General features: G+C 35.0%; 1 protein-coding gene across 2 annotated transcripts; it reads left to right on the top strand.

Moving 5' to 3' along the window:
• Positions 1-905: 905 nt before the first annotated feature.
• Positions 906-18,357, top strand: LOC116126656 (DExH-box ATP-dependent RNA helicase DExH10). 2 transcript variants are annotated; one of them, XM_031412328.1, is made up of 17 exons: positions 906-984; positions 1,285-2,336; positions 3,325-3,639; positions 3,756-3,860; positions 3,957-4,025; positions 4,784-4,951; positions 5,034-5,105; positions 5,182-5,298; positions 11,681-11,890; positions 11,981-12,139; positions 12,760-12,849; positions 12,989-13,081; positions 13,736-13,889; positions 15,290-15,438; positions 15,525-15,620; positions 17,134-17,226; positions 17,911-18,357. In XM_031412328.1, the coding sequence occupies exons 2-17, from the start codon at positions 1,383-1,385 to the stop codon at positions 18,019-18,021; spliced, it is 2,955 nt and encodes a 984-aa protein (XP_031268188.1). In that variant the 5' UTR covers positions 906-984; positions 1,285-1,382; the 3' UTR covers positions 18,022-18,357. The 2 variants fall into 2 exon arrangements, with proteins under 2 accessions (XP_031268188.1, XP_031268189.1); XM_031412329.1 differs by lacking the exon at positions 906-984 and having other exon boundaries at positions 998-2,336.
• Positions 18,358-18,863: the final 506 nt, after the last annotated feature.

Below are 18,863 nucleotides of genomic sequence, written 5' to 3'. Positions count from 1 at the left end.
TTGGGAGGAGAGAGAGTTTGTCCACCCTAAGCTTTGTCAATATGTTTAGGTTATATTTTAAATACCCCCCTTAAATTTAACAAACGTTTTATTAATCAATTAGTTTAGATGATTTTTGTTGCTTACAGACTATATCTCCTCATTTTAATACTTCTTAGTTTAAAAGTCTAGAGCTCCGTTGGTTGCCAATTGGGAATACTACTTTTATATCCAAAAAGTTAAACATAAAATACCCAAAATCACAATATTATTCAACGTATTCAACATTTTTTAAACCCCTAAATTTGTTAATTCAATTAAATACCCCTAATATTTTTAATGTTTTGTTACAGCAACTCCGGCCACCCTCCGGCGTATGGCCGACGGTCCGTATTTGACATTGGGTTGGGGGTGTTTTTGTTAACTTTTAAGATTTTATTATAGGGGTGTTTGTAAAGAAACAAATATAGGGGGTATTTTATTAATTTATAAATCCTACATCGTAATACCCGCCCAATTCAACTTTTTTTTTTACTTTTTTTCAAAAAACTTTTCCAAAACACCCCATTGTGAACCAACGGAGCCTAGATTTTGTCCCCAAAATGACTATTTCTTCTTAACATTTGTTACAATGGAGGAGTATTTTAAACTGCAAGATTTGGACCTAAACCCCAGGGGTAAAATAATAAACTCGCATTTGGAGTATTGTAGATCACATGCGGTGTTAAAAATTTGCTAAATTTTCAAGTGTGATTCCATTATTATAATGCAATTTTCAGTTATTATGATTAAGGGTAGATATGTAATTAACTAAAATTATTATTATTATTATAATGATCTTAAGTCCTACTACTGTCGAAACTAAGGGCGGTACTTCCGGCTTGGTAAAAAACAGAAGATTGGAGGCCCAATTGAAACAGGGCTTTTGTTTTCGAAACTTTTAACTCTTTAGATGTCTAGTCATTTTGCAGAGAAGAAAACCTCTCTTTCGTCCGCCAAACAAAGGTATGCCTACGCTAAAACCCTAATTGCCCATTTCTGTTTGGTTGCCTAGAAAATATAAGAAAACATAACCGTAACTAATAGCGATGAGGAATTGCAATGTTGCATAAATTGCCAGTTCGCCTTCATTTTCTTGCGTAACAGGGGTGAAAAGGGAAGACTTGAAGTGTCTATTGGTTGCGCGTGTTGTTTAAATAGCTGTTTTTGCTGAATTAGATTTTGGCCATGCAGAGTTGCTGCCAATTTTCTTAACTTTTTTATTTTTATTTTTTAATTTTTGTGTGTGTTGGTGTGCTTGAGCAGAAACAAAGGTGGTACAGAGTAATACTTTGGAGGTTTGTGTTAAACTGAACTCAAAAAACGTATTGGGTTGATAATTTAGATAGGTCTTTACATTTAAAATGGAAGAATCACCTACGCTTGGGAAAAGGAAAACACATGAAGAAGATTCAGGTGTCACTGAAACCCCTAAGCGGCGAAATTTGATACGCTCATGTGTACATGAGGTGGCTGTCCCGAGTGGGTATGCTTCAAGTAAAGATGAATCAATTTATGGGACACTCTCCAATCCAGCGTTCAATGGTGACATGGCAAAAACTTACAAGTTTGAGCTTGATCCTTTTCAGCGAGTGTCTGTCGCGTGCTTGGAAAGAAATGAGTCTGTTCTTGTCTCAGCACATACGTCTGCTGGTAAAACTGCAGTTGCTGAGTACGCAATAGCAATGGCATTTAGAGATAAGCAGAGGGTTATATATACTTCGCCCTTGAAAGCTTTGAGTAACCAGAAGTATAGGGAGTTACATCAGGAGTTTACAGATGTTGGGTTGATGACAGGTGATGTTACCCTCTCGCCTAATGCCAGTTGTTTGGTCATGACTACAGAAATCCTTAGGGGAATGCTTTATAGGGGTTCTGAGGTTCTGAAAGAAGTTGCTTGGGTAATTTTTGATGAAATTCATTACATGAGAGATCGGGAAAGAGGAGTTGTTTGGGAAGAGAGTATAATATTTTTGCCACCAGCTATCAAGATGGTTTTTCTTTCAGCAACAATGTCCAATGCCACGGAGTTTGCAGAGTGGATTTGTCATCTGCACAAACAGCCTTGTCATGTGGTTTACACAGATTTCCGACCGACTCCTTTACAGCATTATGTTTTTCCAATAGGTGGTAGTGGGTTGTATCTTGTGGTGGATGAGAACGAGCAATTTAGGGAGGATAATTTCGTGAAGCTTCACGATACTTTCTCAAAGCAGAAAGTGGGTGATGGAAACAGGAGTGGAAGTGGAAAAGCAAGTGGGAGAATGGCAAAAGGTGGGAGTGGTTCTGGAGGTTCTGACATATACAAAATTGTGAAGGTGCAGCTTGTATTTCTAATTGGTATACCATGTTTTTAGATACTCTGTTTTTATATCACATAATGTTAACCATGACGGGTTCTCCTTTTACTTCATTGTCAGATGAATTTTTTTCATTAGCAATCTAACTGATAACAGTTTTTAGTGCCACAAATTAAATCCCAGCCTTATTCTTTATGATATATGCAGTCAGAAAGAAACAATTTTTTTTGTAGGACTTGAAAATTTATAGGCATTGGAATATTCATTCTTAAGACGTGGCTTCTGATTTTTAGTTCTTTGGTTTACAATTTTGATTCTTTGAAAGATTGCTATTGCTTTTGAAGCAAAAAGTTATGCCAACAAATTTTAATCACCATGATGTTTCGTTCTTTTTTATGAGATTTTTGTGTGTTAACAGATTTTTGTTTTTCTCTTCTTCTAAGGTTTATAACACTTCTCCCAAATTCTAATTTTTATTTTGTCGGTCATTCTTTGTCACCGACTCACGCCTACCTTCCAGTTTATTAGAATATTCTTTGTATGAGGTTCATCACATTGAATTTGCTTGATAGCCTATTTGAACTTTGAACCATGTGAAGGGTAATTGTCTCCAGAGAAGAGTCTGACCTTTGCATGATTCTGTTAATGTTGTTGTCATTTGTATTTATGTACATTTATGTGCACTGTCAAAATCTAGGTGCTTGGCCGTACTCAAACAGAAGCAATAAATATGCCATTTTGTGTTTTCCAGTATTTATGATTTGTTTGGTCTCGATAGTGACTTTTTATCACATGGTATGGTCCTGCTTGATCTGTTTATGCATATCCTGCTATGATTTTTAAGTATTTATATTATTGGATTTTAGTACTCTATTCAAGTTCCATTATTTGTATGTTTGGTGCATTCCACTTATTTATTACTTTTTACTCCCCATTTTATCTATCGTTGCAGTGTATCCTGCATATCATGTATTTGGGCTTGACTTAGATCTTTTTCTAATTTCAGATGATTATGGAACGGAAATTTCAGCCAGTTATTGTTTTCAGCTTCAGTAGAAGAGAATGTGAACAACATGCAATGTCTATGTCTAAACTTGATTTTAATACACCTGAAGAGAAGGATGATGTTGAACAAGTTTTTCAAAATGCATTGCTCTGCTTGAATGAGGAGGACAGAAATTTACCAGCTATTGAGTTGATGTTGCCTCTACTTAAGCGAGGCATTGCTGTTCACCATTCTGGCCTACTTCCAGTAATCAAAGAATTGGTTGAACTTTTCTTCCAGGAAGGCCTTGTAAAGGCCCTGTTTGCCACTGAGACAGTAAGATTTGATTGTGTCACCCCTTTTTCTTTCATAATATAAGCTTTATAATTGCGCCTCATTTGAGTTATAGCTTGATTACATATATCAAAATAGCCTGCTGCTCTTTTTGACAGTTTGCCATGGGTTTAAACATGCCTGCCAAAACTGTTGTGTTCACAGCTGTTAGGAAGTGGGATGGTGATAGTCATCGTTTCATCAGCTCAGGTGAGTATATACAGGTGAGTGAAGAAATCCTTCTTTTCTCTATATAAATTTCGAACTATATCTCAAATTTTTCTTTTTAATGCTTAGTTACCATTATGTGAATGATGCAGATGAGTGGAAGGGCTGGGCGCCGTGGCAAAGATGATCGTGGAATTTGTATCATAATGATTGATGAGCAGGTAATGGGTCGCTTCCCTTGATATGCAGTCAAAATTTATAATACATTCTTTTCATCAGCAACTAGGACATCTTTTCAATATGGAAGTTATTCTACTTTAACTCAATAGTGAGGGTACATTAAATCTAAACAGGTATTATAAAAAGTTTCTTTTTTTAATAATAATTATTTATATTATATTATTCTCTCTTTAAATTAAGAGTAATGCTACAGTCACCGGGAGTAGTGCACCGAATGACGTGGCACAATCTTGACTGTCGGTTAATTATAACTTCATATTAATCGACGGTCAGGATTGTGCCACGTCATTCGGTGCACAGATTTGGTGCACTACTCCCGGTGTCTCTATTATTTTCCTTAAATTAATAAGTAATAGTTATATCTGAAAATATTGTTTATAGTATTCCAATTTTTCATATAATTATATAATAAATAATTTTTTTCATTTAATAAGACAATCAAACTTAAGTCTAGTAAATGGTAAAATGAATAGTTTGTATTCAAATCAGGAATTTAAAAAGGATTCCTGGTCCTTGGATAAGGAATGCTGGAAGTGCTCATTCCTTATCAAATCTGTAAATCAACAAGGTAATGAGGATTCCTTTTTCTGTTCCCTCACCCATTCTAATGAATCAAAGATTACCTTAGGTTTGGTCTTATCAGTTAGGAGGAAAACGTAATTTCTATTAGTTTGAAATAGGTGAGGAAGTAATTTTTTATATCTCATTAAAATAATGTCAATGTCATTGCTTCTTGCAGATGGAGATGAATACGCTGAGGGACATGGTTTTGGGTAAACCAGCTCCTTTAGTTAGTACTTTCAGATTGAGCTACTATTCAATTTTAAATTTAATGAGTCGTGCTGAAGGCCAGTTCACTGCTGAACATGTGATAAAAAATTCATTTCATCAGTTCCAGTATGAGAAGGTTCTTTTGATCTCTTCTTCTGATTTTCATCAGCCTTTAAGTGTATGCTAATTAGTTATGTATGATTCTATCTTCGTTGCAGGCTTTGCCTGATATGGGCAATAAAGTTTCAAAGCTGGAAGAAGAAGCTGCATTTCTTGAAACTTCTGGAGAGGTAATATTTGTCCCTTGGTTCTTCAATACATTCATATACATTCTGTATAAACTTTTTTTTTTTTCCCCTCTTACAGGTTGAAGTTGCTGAGTTTCATAAGCTGAAACTTGAGATAGCCCAACATGAGAAGAAGCTGATGTCAGAGATAACTAGGCCTGAAAGAGTTCTTTATTATCTTGGTTCTGGTCGGCTGGTATGTGCTAAGGATGTTCATTCTAGTATCTCTCATTTTAATACTTTCTTAGTTTTAAAAGTCTAGATTTTGTCCAAAATGACTATTTCTTCTTAACATTTGTTACAATGGAGGAGTATTTTAAACTGCAAGATTGGACCTAAACCCCACGGGTTAATAATTAACTCCATTTGGAGTATTGTAGATCACATGCGTGTGAGAAATTTGCTAAATTTTCAAGTGGTTTCCATTTAATTATATGCATTTTCAGTTATTATGATTAAGGGTAGATAGTATTAACTATATTATTTATTAATGATCTTTTCCTACTACTGTCGAAACTAAGGCGGGCCTTCCCTCTTGGTAAAAACAAAGATTAGGCCCAATTGAAACGGGCTTTGTTTTCGAAATTTTCTCTTAGATTAGTCATTTTGCAAGAAGAAAACCTCCTCTTTCGTCCGCCAAACAAAGGTATGCCTACGCTAAAACCCTATTGCCCTTTTCTGTTTGGTTCCTAGAAATATAAGAAAACTAACCGTAACTAATAGCGATGAGAATTGCAATGTTGCAACATTGCCAGTTCGCCTTCATTTTCTTGCGTAACAGGGGTGAAAAGGAGACTTGAAGTTTCTATTGGTTGCGCGTGTTGTTTAAAGTAGCTGTTTTTTGCTGAATTAGATTTGGCCATGCAGAGTTCTGCCATTTTTCTTAACTTTTTATTATTTTAATTTTTGTGTGTGTTGGTGTGCTTGAGCAGAAACAAGGTGGTACAGAGTAATACTTTGGAGGTTTGTGTTAAACTGAACTCAAAAAACGTATTGGTTGATAATTTAGATAGGTCTTTACATTTAAAATGGAAGAATCACCTACGCTTGGGAAAGAAACACATGAAGAAGATTCAGGTTTCACTGAACCCCTAAGCGGCGAAATTTGATACGCTCATGTGTACAGAGGTGGCTGTCCCAGGTGGGTATGCTTCAAGAAAGATGATCAATTTATGGGCACACTCCAATCCAGCGTTCAATGGTGACATGGCAAAAACTTACAAGTTTGAGCTTGATCCTTTTCAGCGATGTCTGTCGCGTGCTTGGAAAGAAATGATCTGTTTCTTGTCCCGCACATACGTCTGCTGGTAAAACTGCAGTTGCTGAGTACGCAATAGCAATGGCTTTAAGATAGCGAGGGTTTATTATACTTCGCCCTTGAAAGCTTTGAGTAACCAGAAGTATAGGGAGTTACTCTCAGGAGTTTACAGATGTTGGTTTGATGACAGGTGATGTTCCCCTCTCGCCTAATGCAGTTGTTTGGTCAGGACTACAGAAATCCTTAGGGGAATGCTTTATAGGGGTTCTGAGTTCTGAAAGAAGTTGCTTGGGTATTTTTGATGAAATTCATTACATGAGAGATCGGGAAAGAGGAGTTGTTTGGGAAGAGATATAATATTTTTGCCACCACTTCAAGATGGTTTTTCTTTCAGCAACATGTCCATGCCACGGAGTTTGCAGAGGGATTTGTCATCTGCACAAACAGCCTGTCATGTGTTTACACAGTTCCGACCGACTCCTTTACAGCATTATGTTTTTCCAATAGTGGTAGTGGTTTGTATCTTGTGGTGGATGAGAACGAGCAATTTAGGGAGGATATTTCGTGAAGCTTCACGATACTTTCTCAAAGCAGAAAGTGGGTATGGAAACAGGAGTGGAGTGGAAAAGCAAGTGGGAATGGCAAAAGGTGGGAGTGGTTCTGGAGGTTCTGACATATCACAAATTGTGAAGGTGCAGCTTGTATTTCTAATTGGTATACATGTTTTTAAAACTCTGTTTTATATCACATAATGTTACCATGACGGGTTCTCCTTTTACTTCTTTGTCAGATGAATTTTTTTCATTAGCAATCTCACTGATAACAGTTTTTAGTGCCACAAATTAAATCCCAGCCTTATTCTTTAGTATATGCAGTCAGAAAGAAACAATTTTTTTTGTAGGACTTGAAAATTTATAGGCATTGGAATATTCATTCTTAAGATGGACTTCTGATTTTAGTTCTTTGGTTTACAATTTTGATTCTTTGAAAGATTGCTATTGCTTTTAAGCAAAATTTATGCCAACAAATTTTAATCACCATGAGTTTCGTTCTTTTTATGAGATTTTTTGGTGTTAACAGTTTTTGTTTTTTCTCTTCTTCTAAGGTTTATAACACTTCTCCCCAATTCTAATTTTTATTTTTGTCGTCAGTTCTTTGTCACCGACTCACCGCGTGGGGGTGTTTTTGTCATTTTATATATTAGGGTGTTTAATTAAATTAGCAAACCTAGGGGCTTTTTCATAAATTTTTAAATTTTATCTCGTAATACTCTCATATCCAACTACCCAATATTATTCCCAAAATCCTATCCAAAATAATAAACCAAACGCACCATAAAAGTCATCCTTGAAACAAATTTTCCCTCATGCAGAACCAAAAATGAGAATCCAAGCAGAAGTGCATAACCCAGTTCTAAAAACCCTCTTTTGAGCAAGAATCCAAAGAAAAAAAAACACAAATTTACAGCTACAAACACAAACAGATAAAAAAGAGTCCACAAAGAGTCCTACCTGGTACTCAACAACCAACAAGGCCAAAGCTTGACGTCAAAGGGAAAATGCAGCACCACCCAGAAGCTGAAAACAGAAGAAGAGGTTAGCAATGCGATTCATCAACACTAAACAATAAAGATCCACCAAAACTTTGACCCAAAAAACTAAAATACTTGAAAATAAACAAAACCCAATGATAACACAAACCCAAAACTGCACAACATACCTTCGTCGGAGACAATTGATCGACGACCTTTGCGAATGGAAGAGAACGGAAGAGAATCAAATTCAGCCAAAGATTCAAAGTGAGACAATTTTTCAGTTTTCTTTAGCCTGAGAACCCTAAATCGATTCTATCGAAATTTCCTTCTTTTATTTGAAGCTTAACTTAAATAGTCCTCATATTTTAACGTAATTTCTTTAAGTCCCAGTTCCAATTTCGATTCCGATTCCGGTTCTCCGTTCTTGTAGGGGTGGAATCGGAACAAACCCCTTTTGTAGCCGATTTCGGGTAGGAACCGGATTTGGAAGCTAGGCCTGTCAATTCCGGTTCTATCGTATTTTTTTGCCCATCCCTAACAAACGGATAAGCAAAGGACAACATTCGGCTAAGAACGTTAAACCAAGCACTACATGGGAGTCTATTCCTTTGTATTTTTGTTAGAATTAATAGAGCAATGGAGACATTGCCCAATTTAGGTTGGGGGTGGATGGTTCATTGAAATATTGTGGGTTTATTTTTAAGTTTGTGTGTGTTTGCATGAAGGCATGAGAATTAACTCATGAAAAAGGAAGAAAAAAGAAATTTCAGCTCATGTCGGGGCGAGCTCCTCTCGAGTTAAAATGGCATATTGGCATAAAAAAATTGGCAGTGCGACATGGAGCCCTCTGGACAAATTCATAAAAAAACTTGAATTCGGCGCCGCGACCGCACGCCACTGTTTTTTTAAATTCTTCTATTTAAGGTTTTCAAACAATGAGTAATAAGTTGATTACCTGAAAGTCTATACTTTCAAAAGCTATAAGAGGATGAATGATTTTTTCTCTATAAAAAAACTTGCTACATAATTTAGAAGTCCTGTACAAGTTAATTCTATTATGCATTTGGAGGAGAGAGAGTTTATCCACCCTGAGGTTTTGGTCAACTATGGTTTAGGTTACCCCCCTTCAATTTAACAAACGTTTATATTAATCAATTAGTTTAGATGATTTTTGTTGCTTACAGTTACAGACTATAAGNTATATATATATATATATATATATATTTAAATATAATCTCACTAACTTAATTTTAATATTAAAATTAAATATAGGCAACAACCTCAACAAATTTGATTGTACTATGAAATTACCTCTAACAAGGCATCATGGCCACCCAACATATAAGAATTCAACAAATAACTGTTACCTATCAACGGTATGTTTACCGTGCAATCCAATCATTTTATCACATGTTATCTCATTAAGGTCGAGGTACAAAAATAGTGTCATTATCATATTACTTCCTTAATATTTAGGTGTTTGACTATCAAACAAATGATTGAACAAAAATTGGACTTGATGACAACTCAATTCCACTATGACCACAAATTTAAGGTCATTGTTAATTAGTCAACTACACGGTGAGATAACTTCTCTTGTAATCAGGAGTGGTGAATCATTTATCAATCCACCATAGCCATAGCATTAGGGGTGGCCGGGTCCGAGTACCCGCCCAAAATCAAAGAAACCAAAATCGGAACCAGTTGGTTCCTTTGATTTGGAACCGGAACTGATAGGAACCTGTGTTACAGGTTCTGGTTACGGGTACCCTAAAAATATCAATTACCTCCCTACTTTCTAAAAATGACAAATAAACCCTTATAAAATTACAATTACACCCTTAACAAATAAGTGTAAAACATTAAATAATATATTCGTTTATATTTACTTGATGCTTGATGCTTGATTATAAGTATTTAATTGTTTGTTTTCACCGATAATAAATATTTAAAAGCTATTATTTAACGTAAATGTTTTAATATATTTTAATTTTTTAATCAAGTAATAAGTGAAATTTAAATATTAATAAGAATATTTTGAAAAACTGATCTTTTAATGAAAATTAATAAGATTTTTTATACTAAGATAAAAAAAACCAAAATTTTCTTATATATTTATATGATATGTAAAATATCAAAAAACCCCATATGCAAAATATCAAAAAACCCCTATTCTTTAATATTATTTCAATTTAGTCCTAGAACTGCACAATATCAGTTCCAATTTTTTGGAACCGAAACCTACCCTGTTACAGCCAGTTCCGGGTAAGAATCGGAACCGACACCCAGGTACCCGTCGGTTCCCGTTCTACCCTAAAATTTTTCCCACCCCTACATAGCATACTTCATAATATAGCCAATCACTATCGTATTTATAATCCTAAAAATGACTACGTTAGGCTAGTGTCAAACTACATCAATAGGTATAAACGACGCTTTAGTAATCTCAAATCTAAAGATCACATGCACCATCGTCCATAAGAGAATTTGTTCCATAGACATTAGGTTACCATTTGCATGGAGTCCTCTAGTGGTACAGTCCAGTGAACTTGCAATCAACAAGCACCCATGCGTTGTACCAAGCCGTCACCAAATAACCTTAACATGTGAGATCTGCCACTACCTTTCAATAGGATCGTTCAACGCTATGATAGTCATACCATATTATCTGTGTCATAGGTCAGAATAATACTTAGGCAACGAACGATTCTAGAATGGCCACCATAAGCGCTCATAGGGTTCTCACAATCAAGATTTAAAACACTTGATTATCTCATCACGGTTCTACCATTCTAAGGACATATATTATTACATATAAATTAAATACGAATTACATGATATAATAAGAATTGCCTTTATTAATAAATGAACATGATACAAAAAGTCAATTACAATACATTGATTGGCATAAGGCACCTACTCTTACACTAATTCCTATTGACCAATGGTACTAGTAGAATGGATGACTGCCACTTTCTTACCCTTTCTAACTATTTTAGAGGTTTGCATTTCTCATTTTTGAGTTGGCAACAGTTGCTGTTGAGCTTGTTTTACCTTTTTTGAGTGTGACCCGTAGGCACTTTGTCATGTTGGCAGTGAATAGANAACTACATTATATCTTCTTAACATAAAATGAACTATATTCTAATAAGGTAAACTAATGTTTTCTTTTATGATTAAGAGTCACCATTTGTTGGTCCTCAGCTGATTAGAGAGATTGTTTGTTAGAATGCATGAGTTTATGGGGTTTATATGATTTTTTTTTTTAAAGTCTTTTAAGCATAGAGAAAAAAGGAGTATTGGGAAAAGGAAGATGTGAATGTTGAGACTCTTCTCAAATTTCTACAGAATAGGGTTGGTTCATAATTTGGACTATCACACTAAATGGTGGCCCTAAATTCAAACTGAGAATAGTCCCGACAACTTCTTAGCAAATTGCATTAGTGAAATTCAAGAATTTGTTTCTTGGAGACTGTTGTCTTCAGGGGATTTTTTCTGCAGACAAGTATCTTGTTGATTTTTGTTCACCTCTTGGGTTGAGGAATTAATTGAGGATATTATGGTAACTTTTACTTTCTGTTTATTTCTTTTAGCTTTAAGTTTGCCGTTCAATGTTTGGTTGTGTTTTTGAGTAACAGTAGTATTTAATTGGCATTGATGGTTACATGAATGAATTTTCAATGCATGTATTAGTCTGTCACGTAGATATACATATACAAACATATATACATACATACATGCATATGTATAATCTTGTTCTTGTTATTGGAATCTTACTTATTGCAGGTCAAGGTAAGAGAAGGTGGAACAGATTGGGGCTGGGGAGTTGTAGTTAATGTTGTTAAAAAGCCCTCAGCAGGCTTAGGTACATTGCCTCCGCGTGGTGGTGGCTATATAGTGGATACTCTCCTTCATTGCTCAACTGGTTCAAATGAGAATGGTTCACGACCGAAACCTTGCCCACCTCATCCTGGAGAAAAGGGTGAAATGCATGTGGTGAGTTGATGCTTATAAAGCAGCAAACCTCCTTTGAGGATCTGAATAAATGTCGTAGAGATTCTGATATTCATTTTCATGTTCTTTTAGGTCCCGGTTCAGTTGCCCTTGATTTCTGCTCTAAGCAAAATCAGAATATCTGTTCCTCCTGATCTACGGCCATTGGAGGCAAGGCAAAGCATACTTCTTGCTGTTCAGGAACTGCAGTCTCGGTTCCCTCAAGGCCTTCCAAAGCTTAATCCTGTAAAGGTAGCTATCCACTTAATCAAATTTTTTGAGTTCTCTTATATCTGAACCAACAAAAGATGTATGAATCTCTTGGAGCATCTACTTTGGTTATTAGGGATCTTGTTCATTTATGATTTTATTTTTCTAGGACAGGTCCTCATAGTTAAACCTGTAATGAGATGGGATTTTGTTAACTTTGAAAAAGGAAATTCAGAATGGTTTAATCGGCAATCCTAAGCAGAAAATGGAGTATGGGCTTGAGTTTACCATATAATGCCTGGATACTCAAATGCACCATAGCTGTCAATTATCTATATTCAAACTATTACTACTCAGAACACATGCACCGTCTCTCGAAACCTAATCATGTTAATTTTTGTGATGATGTACCTTCTTGTCCCATAATCCATGTTGATACAATTTTTTCATTGTAGATTCAGTCATTATCTGTTTCAGATGCTTCTCATTTTTTTATTTCCCAATTGATTTAGCATGAACATTATGCCTCAGGCAGCTTGGTGGTTATAATCTTCCAAACATGTTTCTATCGATACAATAATTATGAGAATGAACTATTAATAATGTTTTGAATAGGTTACTTAAGATTCTGTTCTTTATTAAAACTTCAAATTGACTTTCAGGACATGAAGATTGAAGATACTGAAATTGTTGAATTGGTCAACCAAATTGAGGAACTTGAACACAAGTTGTTTGTTCATCCACTAAACAAGGTTTGGAATATTAATCAGAATTAGCTGTATGCTTATAAGTTGATCAAGACTTTAACGACAGTGCAATGTTGTATCACTGTCTGCGAATAAAGTTTGTAATTGTTGTGTTATTTGCTGACTCTATTTTGGTTCACTGTAGTCTCAGGATGTGAATCAAATTAGATGTTTCCAAAGGAAAGCGGAAGTGAATCATGAGATTCAGCAACTTAAGTCAAAAATGCGTGATTCCCAGGTATTTGCCACTGCCAGATGCTCCTTCAGTAGATCTGATATGAGTGCATAATGGAGGCTGGATAACTGTACCCTTGCAAAGGATACAACCCAGTATCATTCTGCATTTTGCATCAATGTTGCATGTCATATGTGGGAGCAAGAATGAAAGTTGATACAATTTACTGCATGATTCACTTATCTTCTGAGGCATATCTTTTTCACCAGTGTTCAGGATCTGACCATTTGTTTGATTTGGGTGAAACTACTTCTTGAACTTACATTTAGTGCTGGGAAACCACCCAAAGAAGATGAATTCATATGTCAAAATAGACATCTTCTCTGGAGCTTCTGGTTGAGAGGCTATAACCAGCTCATCAAATTTCATAGTGTTTTTCAGCACATGCCCAAAAAATTATCTAAGTTTGCTTAGTATGGTCATTTTCTCTTACCTTGTTGCATGGTTCCTGTTAATTTTGTCTCCTGAAAGATGCCATAAGTCCTTGTTTCTCAAAGTGTTAAAACTAATACTGCAGACACTAAAATTGTGTATTTTTTTTTTTTTTTTTTGCTTTTGATGCTGTTAGACCTTTTGATGCTGTTAGACCCACTTAAAACTGCATACTGCTGTTTTATATGTATAATGCTTTTATTTAATTAATAATGTTTTTTGCAGATTCAAAAATTCCGCGATGAACTTAAAAACCGTTCACGGGTCTTGAAAAAGCTTGGCCATATTGATGCAGATGGAGTTGTCCAGTTGAAGGGACGAGCAGCTTGCTTGATAGACACAGGAGATGAACTCCTTGTCACTGAACTGATGTTCAATGGTTAATCATTGACCGCCTTTTCCTCACTTTTGTTTTGATTATTGCAAAACTTATTTTGGTTTAGGCTTGGGATTATTGCAGAATTTATTTTGTTTCAGGCTTGGGTATTGTCTGTCTAGGTTAGACTGAGGGTATTGTCTATCTAGGTTAGACTGAGTGATAGAGGAGTAGGAGAATTAGTTAAAGTAATAGAGAGAATAAGAGAAAGACTGGGGAGAACAGCAAGAAAGAGGAGAAAATCTAGAAGACATAGAACCAATGATGAAAGAAGCCTTTATTTATAGGCTCATGAAACCAAATCCTAATTAGCATCCAGTTCTAATAATTGTAGTCCTAAAAAAATAATGAAATATGAGGTATTCTATTCTCAATTAAACAGAGAAACAAAGAAACAAAACACTAAAACAACTTATAAATGAAATAAAACTCTAAAAATACATATACTAAAATCTATTTAAATTCTCCTACATCACTGAGGCTGGGCCAACACCATACAATTTGAAACGTGACATAAGATCAATGCTACTTTTCTGGTTTTAAATACATATACAGGATTATGGATTAACAGCCTCTGGTTTTTCACATGACTTATGACTATTTTAGACCATCAAGTTTAGTTACTTTCAATAGCTGCAATTAAAATCTGATATGCCAAGTTAATGCATATCTGAGATCAGCACTTGTTATATATAATTCCCATCATTTAAAGGGTATACTAATATGTTCTACAAGTTGTGTCGTAACTTTTATAAAATGAAGAGGCTGTTGATCCTAACTCTTGCATATAATGGTTTAGCTCTAAAAAAATTGAAAAAAAAAAAAAAAAACAAAAAAACTTTACATATAACAACTCCTCAAAGACTTTGAAATCCTTTGAATCTAAAATTTCAGAATTTGTATCTGTATAAGTATTCTATTTCAGGGTTACAGCTGAAGGGATGGTAACTCTAATCTTTCTTCCTAACATAATAGCCTTCCTAGCAATCACATCTCAGCTTGCTGGGGTCTTTGCTTCTCTCCTAAATTCTGTCTTCTGTATCTAAGGAAATGTCCCTGTTGGTTCTTCTGAGAAACTTCTTCTGGGGTTTAGACACTCTCACTTGTTTCTATGCAGTGATTCTTGCACACGATTTAATCTGCCCTTGTCAATTGTAGTGGATGCAGAACCTTATATCTCATACTTATCCTTTTAGGTCCAACCTCTTTTCAGTTCCCCAAGTTTTGGTCATCAATATCTCTCATCTGATCTACTGCCCCCTCCCTTTCTGCCAAGCTCCTTTAAACACAAGTATGGTTTAGTATTTGAAAATTTATACAATTAGTGTGGCTGGTACATGTAGCGCATTATTTTTTTGATCTCTATCCTTTGCCTATCTGAAGTTTGACAAAATTTTAATCAGGTACATTCAATGATCTTGATCATCACCAAGTTGCTGCCTTGGCTAGTTGTTTCATTCCGGTTGACAAATCAAGTGAGCAAATAAATTTGAGAACGGAGCTTGCCAAACCATTACAGCAACTTCAAGAGAGTGCGAGAAAAATTGCGGAGGTGTATTGGCTTTGTTAGTTATCATGTTCATGTTTTTGATTTAATGATTTACAGGAAGACTTAATCCTTTTTTAACATGGTCACAGATACAACATGAATGCAAATTGGAAGTAAATGTTGATGAGTACGTGGAGTCAACTGTGAGGCCATTTTTGATGGATGTGATTTACTGTTGGTCAAAGGTTAGCGCTCTATATGTTTGGGCGTTATCAATAAGGATTGTTGGTTCCATATAATGTATAGAGAGGAAATGGGGCTATCTAATTTGCGTAAACAACAGCATTCCCATAGCCCTCATGCATATCGCAGGGCAAGCTTAGGCTAATGTTTGGAATGTTGTGAGCATTACGTAGGAGGGATGCTCGCTAATGCTATTATTTGCAATATTAAGGAGGCATGTAAATAGAAGATTGCTATTATTTGCAATACTGAATGGAGGCATGTAAATAGAAGAGCCTTAGTTTTTCATTTAACATAAAGTGAAATGTGAACCAAGTGACTGGTGCACCTTTGGTTTCACTGGTTTCTCTGATCTCTAGGGATAAATAACATCATAGAAATCCTTAGTTCTTTATTCATATTTTGAGACTGTAGTTTTCTTAACTTTATAGTTTTGGTTATGAAACTCCAAATGTTTTTTCATACCACCGTTGACTAGACAGTTAAAGTGAGCAAGTTGTTAGAACTAAATAATAGGACCTGTTATGCTTGTAATACCAACTGTAATTGTTAATGCAAAATATCTCCTTGTTTGATATATATATTCGTTTTTGGGATCAACAAATCCACTCTCATATGCCACTATTATGTTTCTCTTTGCCATTGTTAGCAACTTAAGAAATGATGATTTTTTTTTTTCTTTTGTTTTTTTTTTCGTTGACCAACTTCATAAGTTTGATAATTTCTGTTGGTTGGATCTTTGATTGGAGACTTATGGGTTGAGAGGTGTTTTGGAGCTATGTGCTTGATCAGTTTGTCTAGGTTCAGTGATTGATGTATGGTTAATTCAGCAGGATCCTGCATGGTCTTGTTTCCTATCCTTTTCTTTCCCCAGTTTTGAACCATTCTGTTTGTATACTTTTCCTCAGCGTGCAAGCTTTGCTGAGGTTACCCCTCTTGTTTTCCGTGATTTTCTCTTTTCCCTCACCCCCTCCTCCTCCTCTTCCAAAGCTCTTCCTTGTTCACACTGGCATAATCTGAATAGTGAATTCATAATGGATTTATGAATTGAGTTGTGTTAATCCTGTAGTTTACTTGTGCTTTTAATGGTTGCTAGGTTTTGCTCTTCTGTGTTAGTCATTACTTGTTATGCATGTAATACCAACATGTAATTGTTAATGCAAATATCCCCTGTTTGATATTATATATTCGTTTTTGGGTCAACAAATTCCACTCTCATAGTACCACTATTGTGTTTCTCTTTGCCATTGTTAGCAACTTAAGACATGATGATTTTTTTTTTCTTTTGTTTTTTTTTGTTGACCAACTTCATAAGTTTGAAATAATTTCTGTTGGTTGGTTGGATCTTTGATTGAGACTTATGGGTTGAGAGGTGTTTGAGAGCTATGTGCTTGATCATTTTGTCTAGGTTCAGTGATTGATGTATGGTTATTCAGCAGGATCCTGCATGGTCTTAGTTTCCTATCCTTTTCTTTCCCCAGTTTGAACCATTCTGTTTGTATTACTTTTCCTCAGGGTGCAAGCTTTGCTGAGGTTATACAAATGACTGATATATTTGAGGGCGTATCATTAGGATTGCTAGGAGGCTCGATGAGTTTTCTGAACCAGGTAAAACAATAACTCCTGAAATCCCAAATCCCTTTCATATATATTCAGAGGGAATGCCAATTAAAGTATAGTTTCGTGGCTATATTTCCGAAGAAAAAGTCTCATGTTTATCATTCCTGGGACCAGAAAAAAAAATGTGCAAGTTTTATTGTTTTGTAAATCATAATAGAAGAATCTTGAAAAGTAATTATAACTCACTTCACCACAAAACAATTATGTGATGTGTGTGTAACATTGAAAACTCTTCATCACTGGTTCTGTTTACTATATTTTAGTGCCTGTGATTTATTGGGATTTGATACGGTTGATAGTAAATATAGAAATGTTTTAAAATAAAGGCTTATTTATTTCTTACTAAAGTGCTGTCCAGACTGAAGTGCTTTTAGTGTAGCTTTACTGTTTGGTTCATATATACCCTTTTCCCTTATGTTGGTTTTCCCCAATAACATATATTTTGGATTTTTGGAAAAAAAAAAAAAGGAGAGAAATGTTCTCCTTGTCAGGTTTCTCCCGAACAGACAAGCCAGATGCAGGCCTGGCTGTTCTTTAGCAGCCAATGGTTTTCCTAAAATTGTAATTGAACTGTAAATAGATTGAATAAAATAAATAAAAAAACGCACATAACAAAATCTTTACATTTTAATAGTTTCTAATTAGCTTTTTATTTCCCCTAAAAACTTCCAGTTGCGTGCTGCTGCTCAGGCAGTGGGAGAAGTCACTTTGGAGAACAAATTTGCAGCAGCTAGTGGAAGCCTTAGGAGAGGCATTATGTTTGCAAATTCCCTTTATTTGTGAATATATTTTTGCGGGCTGTTATACACATGGAGTTCTATCAATCATGCACTTAAAAGTTTTCTTTCACATTCAAAGTCCTGATGGCCATTGGTACATGTTAGATGGCCCATTATCTGATATATAGGTTTCTATTTTCTTTTCCCTTTTTTCAGTCTTGTTTTTAACAAAAAGAAATATCTTGTTTGTATATTTTCCCTGCTTACAGTATTACTGCTGTAGAGTTTTGAATTAATATGTATTATTTAGGTCCAAAGTGAAAATTGAGAAAGAAAATAACTTGGCCACTTACAGATTCACATTCACCATTTTAATTTGTACAATTAATGAAGATTTATTTCGCCCTTGTTTATTACTTGAATAACCTTTTAAATTTCTGTCAGTGGATTAGAGTTACTAGGTATTTTTGCTTAAAGCAACTTTGCTGAAGATACTTGATGAGTTGATGATTTTGACTTGGCAGAATTTGACTTTAAAACATCTCGTCACCTGTTTGATTTGGAAAATGCTTTCACCAAAGCGCATCTATAAGTGTTCTTGTATGATGTTCAAGTGTTGAAGCTTCTAAACCCATGTTCAAAGCATTTTTTATGTTAAAATTTCTCCAGAATCTCCCTTTGTATGATTTTGTTTCTTCCCTTTAGTAGATTTAATTTACTGCAAGTTATGTATTATATATATATATTATATATATTATATATATAATATTATATATATATATATACATAAGTAGAAATGCAACTGATGACAGATTTCTGTGGAACTTCATGAGGCATGTGAATGTTATATAAAATCTTCTTTACCAAGCAAATTTGTAGGATTATTGTTGAAATTATTTGGGTGAG

The sequence above is a fragment of the Pistacia vera genome, unplaced genomic scaffold, assembly GCF_008641045.1.
Source record: "Pistacia vera cultivar Batoury unplaced genomic scaffold, PisVer_v2 Contig182, whole genome shotgun sequence".
NCBI lineage: Eukaryota > Viridiplantae > Streptophyta > Magnoliopsida > Sapindales > Anacardiaceae > Pistacia > Pistacia vera.
The sequence above is the reverse complement of the archived record's forward strand: the minus strand, read 5'-3'. Positions and strand labels throughout refer to the sequence as shown.

Bases quoted from the DNA above. Each gene is read 5' to 3' on its own strand.
- LOC116126656 (XM_031412328.1), top strand. From the start codon at position 1,383: ATGGAAGAATCACCTACGCTTGGGAAAAGGAAAACACATGAAGAAGAT. The intron at 13,890-15,289 runs GTTAATCATTGA...AATTTTAATCAG, and splicing joins CACTGAACTGATGTTCAATG to GTACATTCAATGATCTTGAT. The intron at 15,439-15,524 runs GTGTATTGGCTT...ACATGGTCACAG, and splicing joins GTGCGAGAAAAATTGCGGAG to ATACAACATGAATGCAAATT.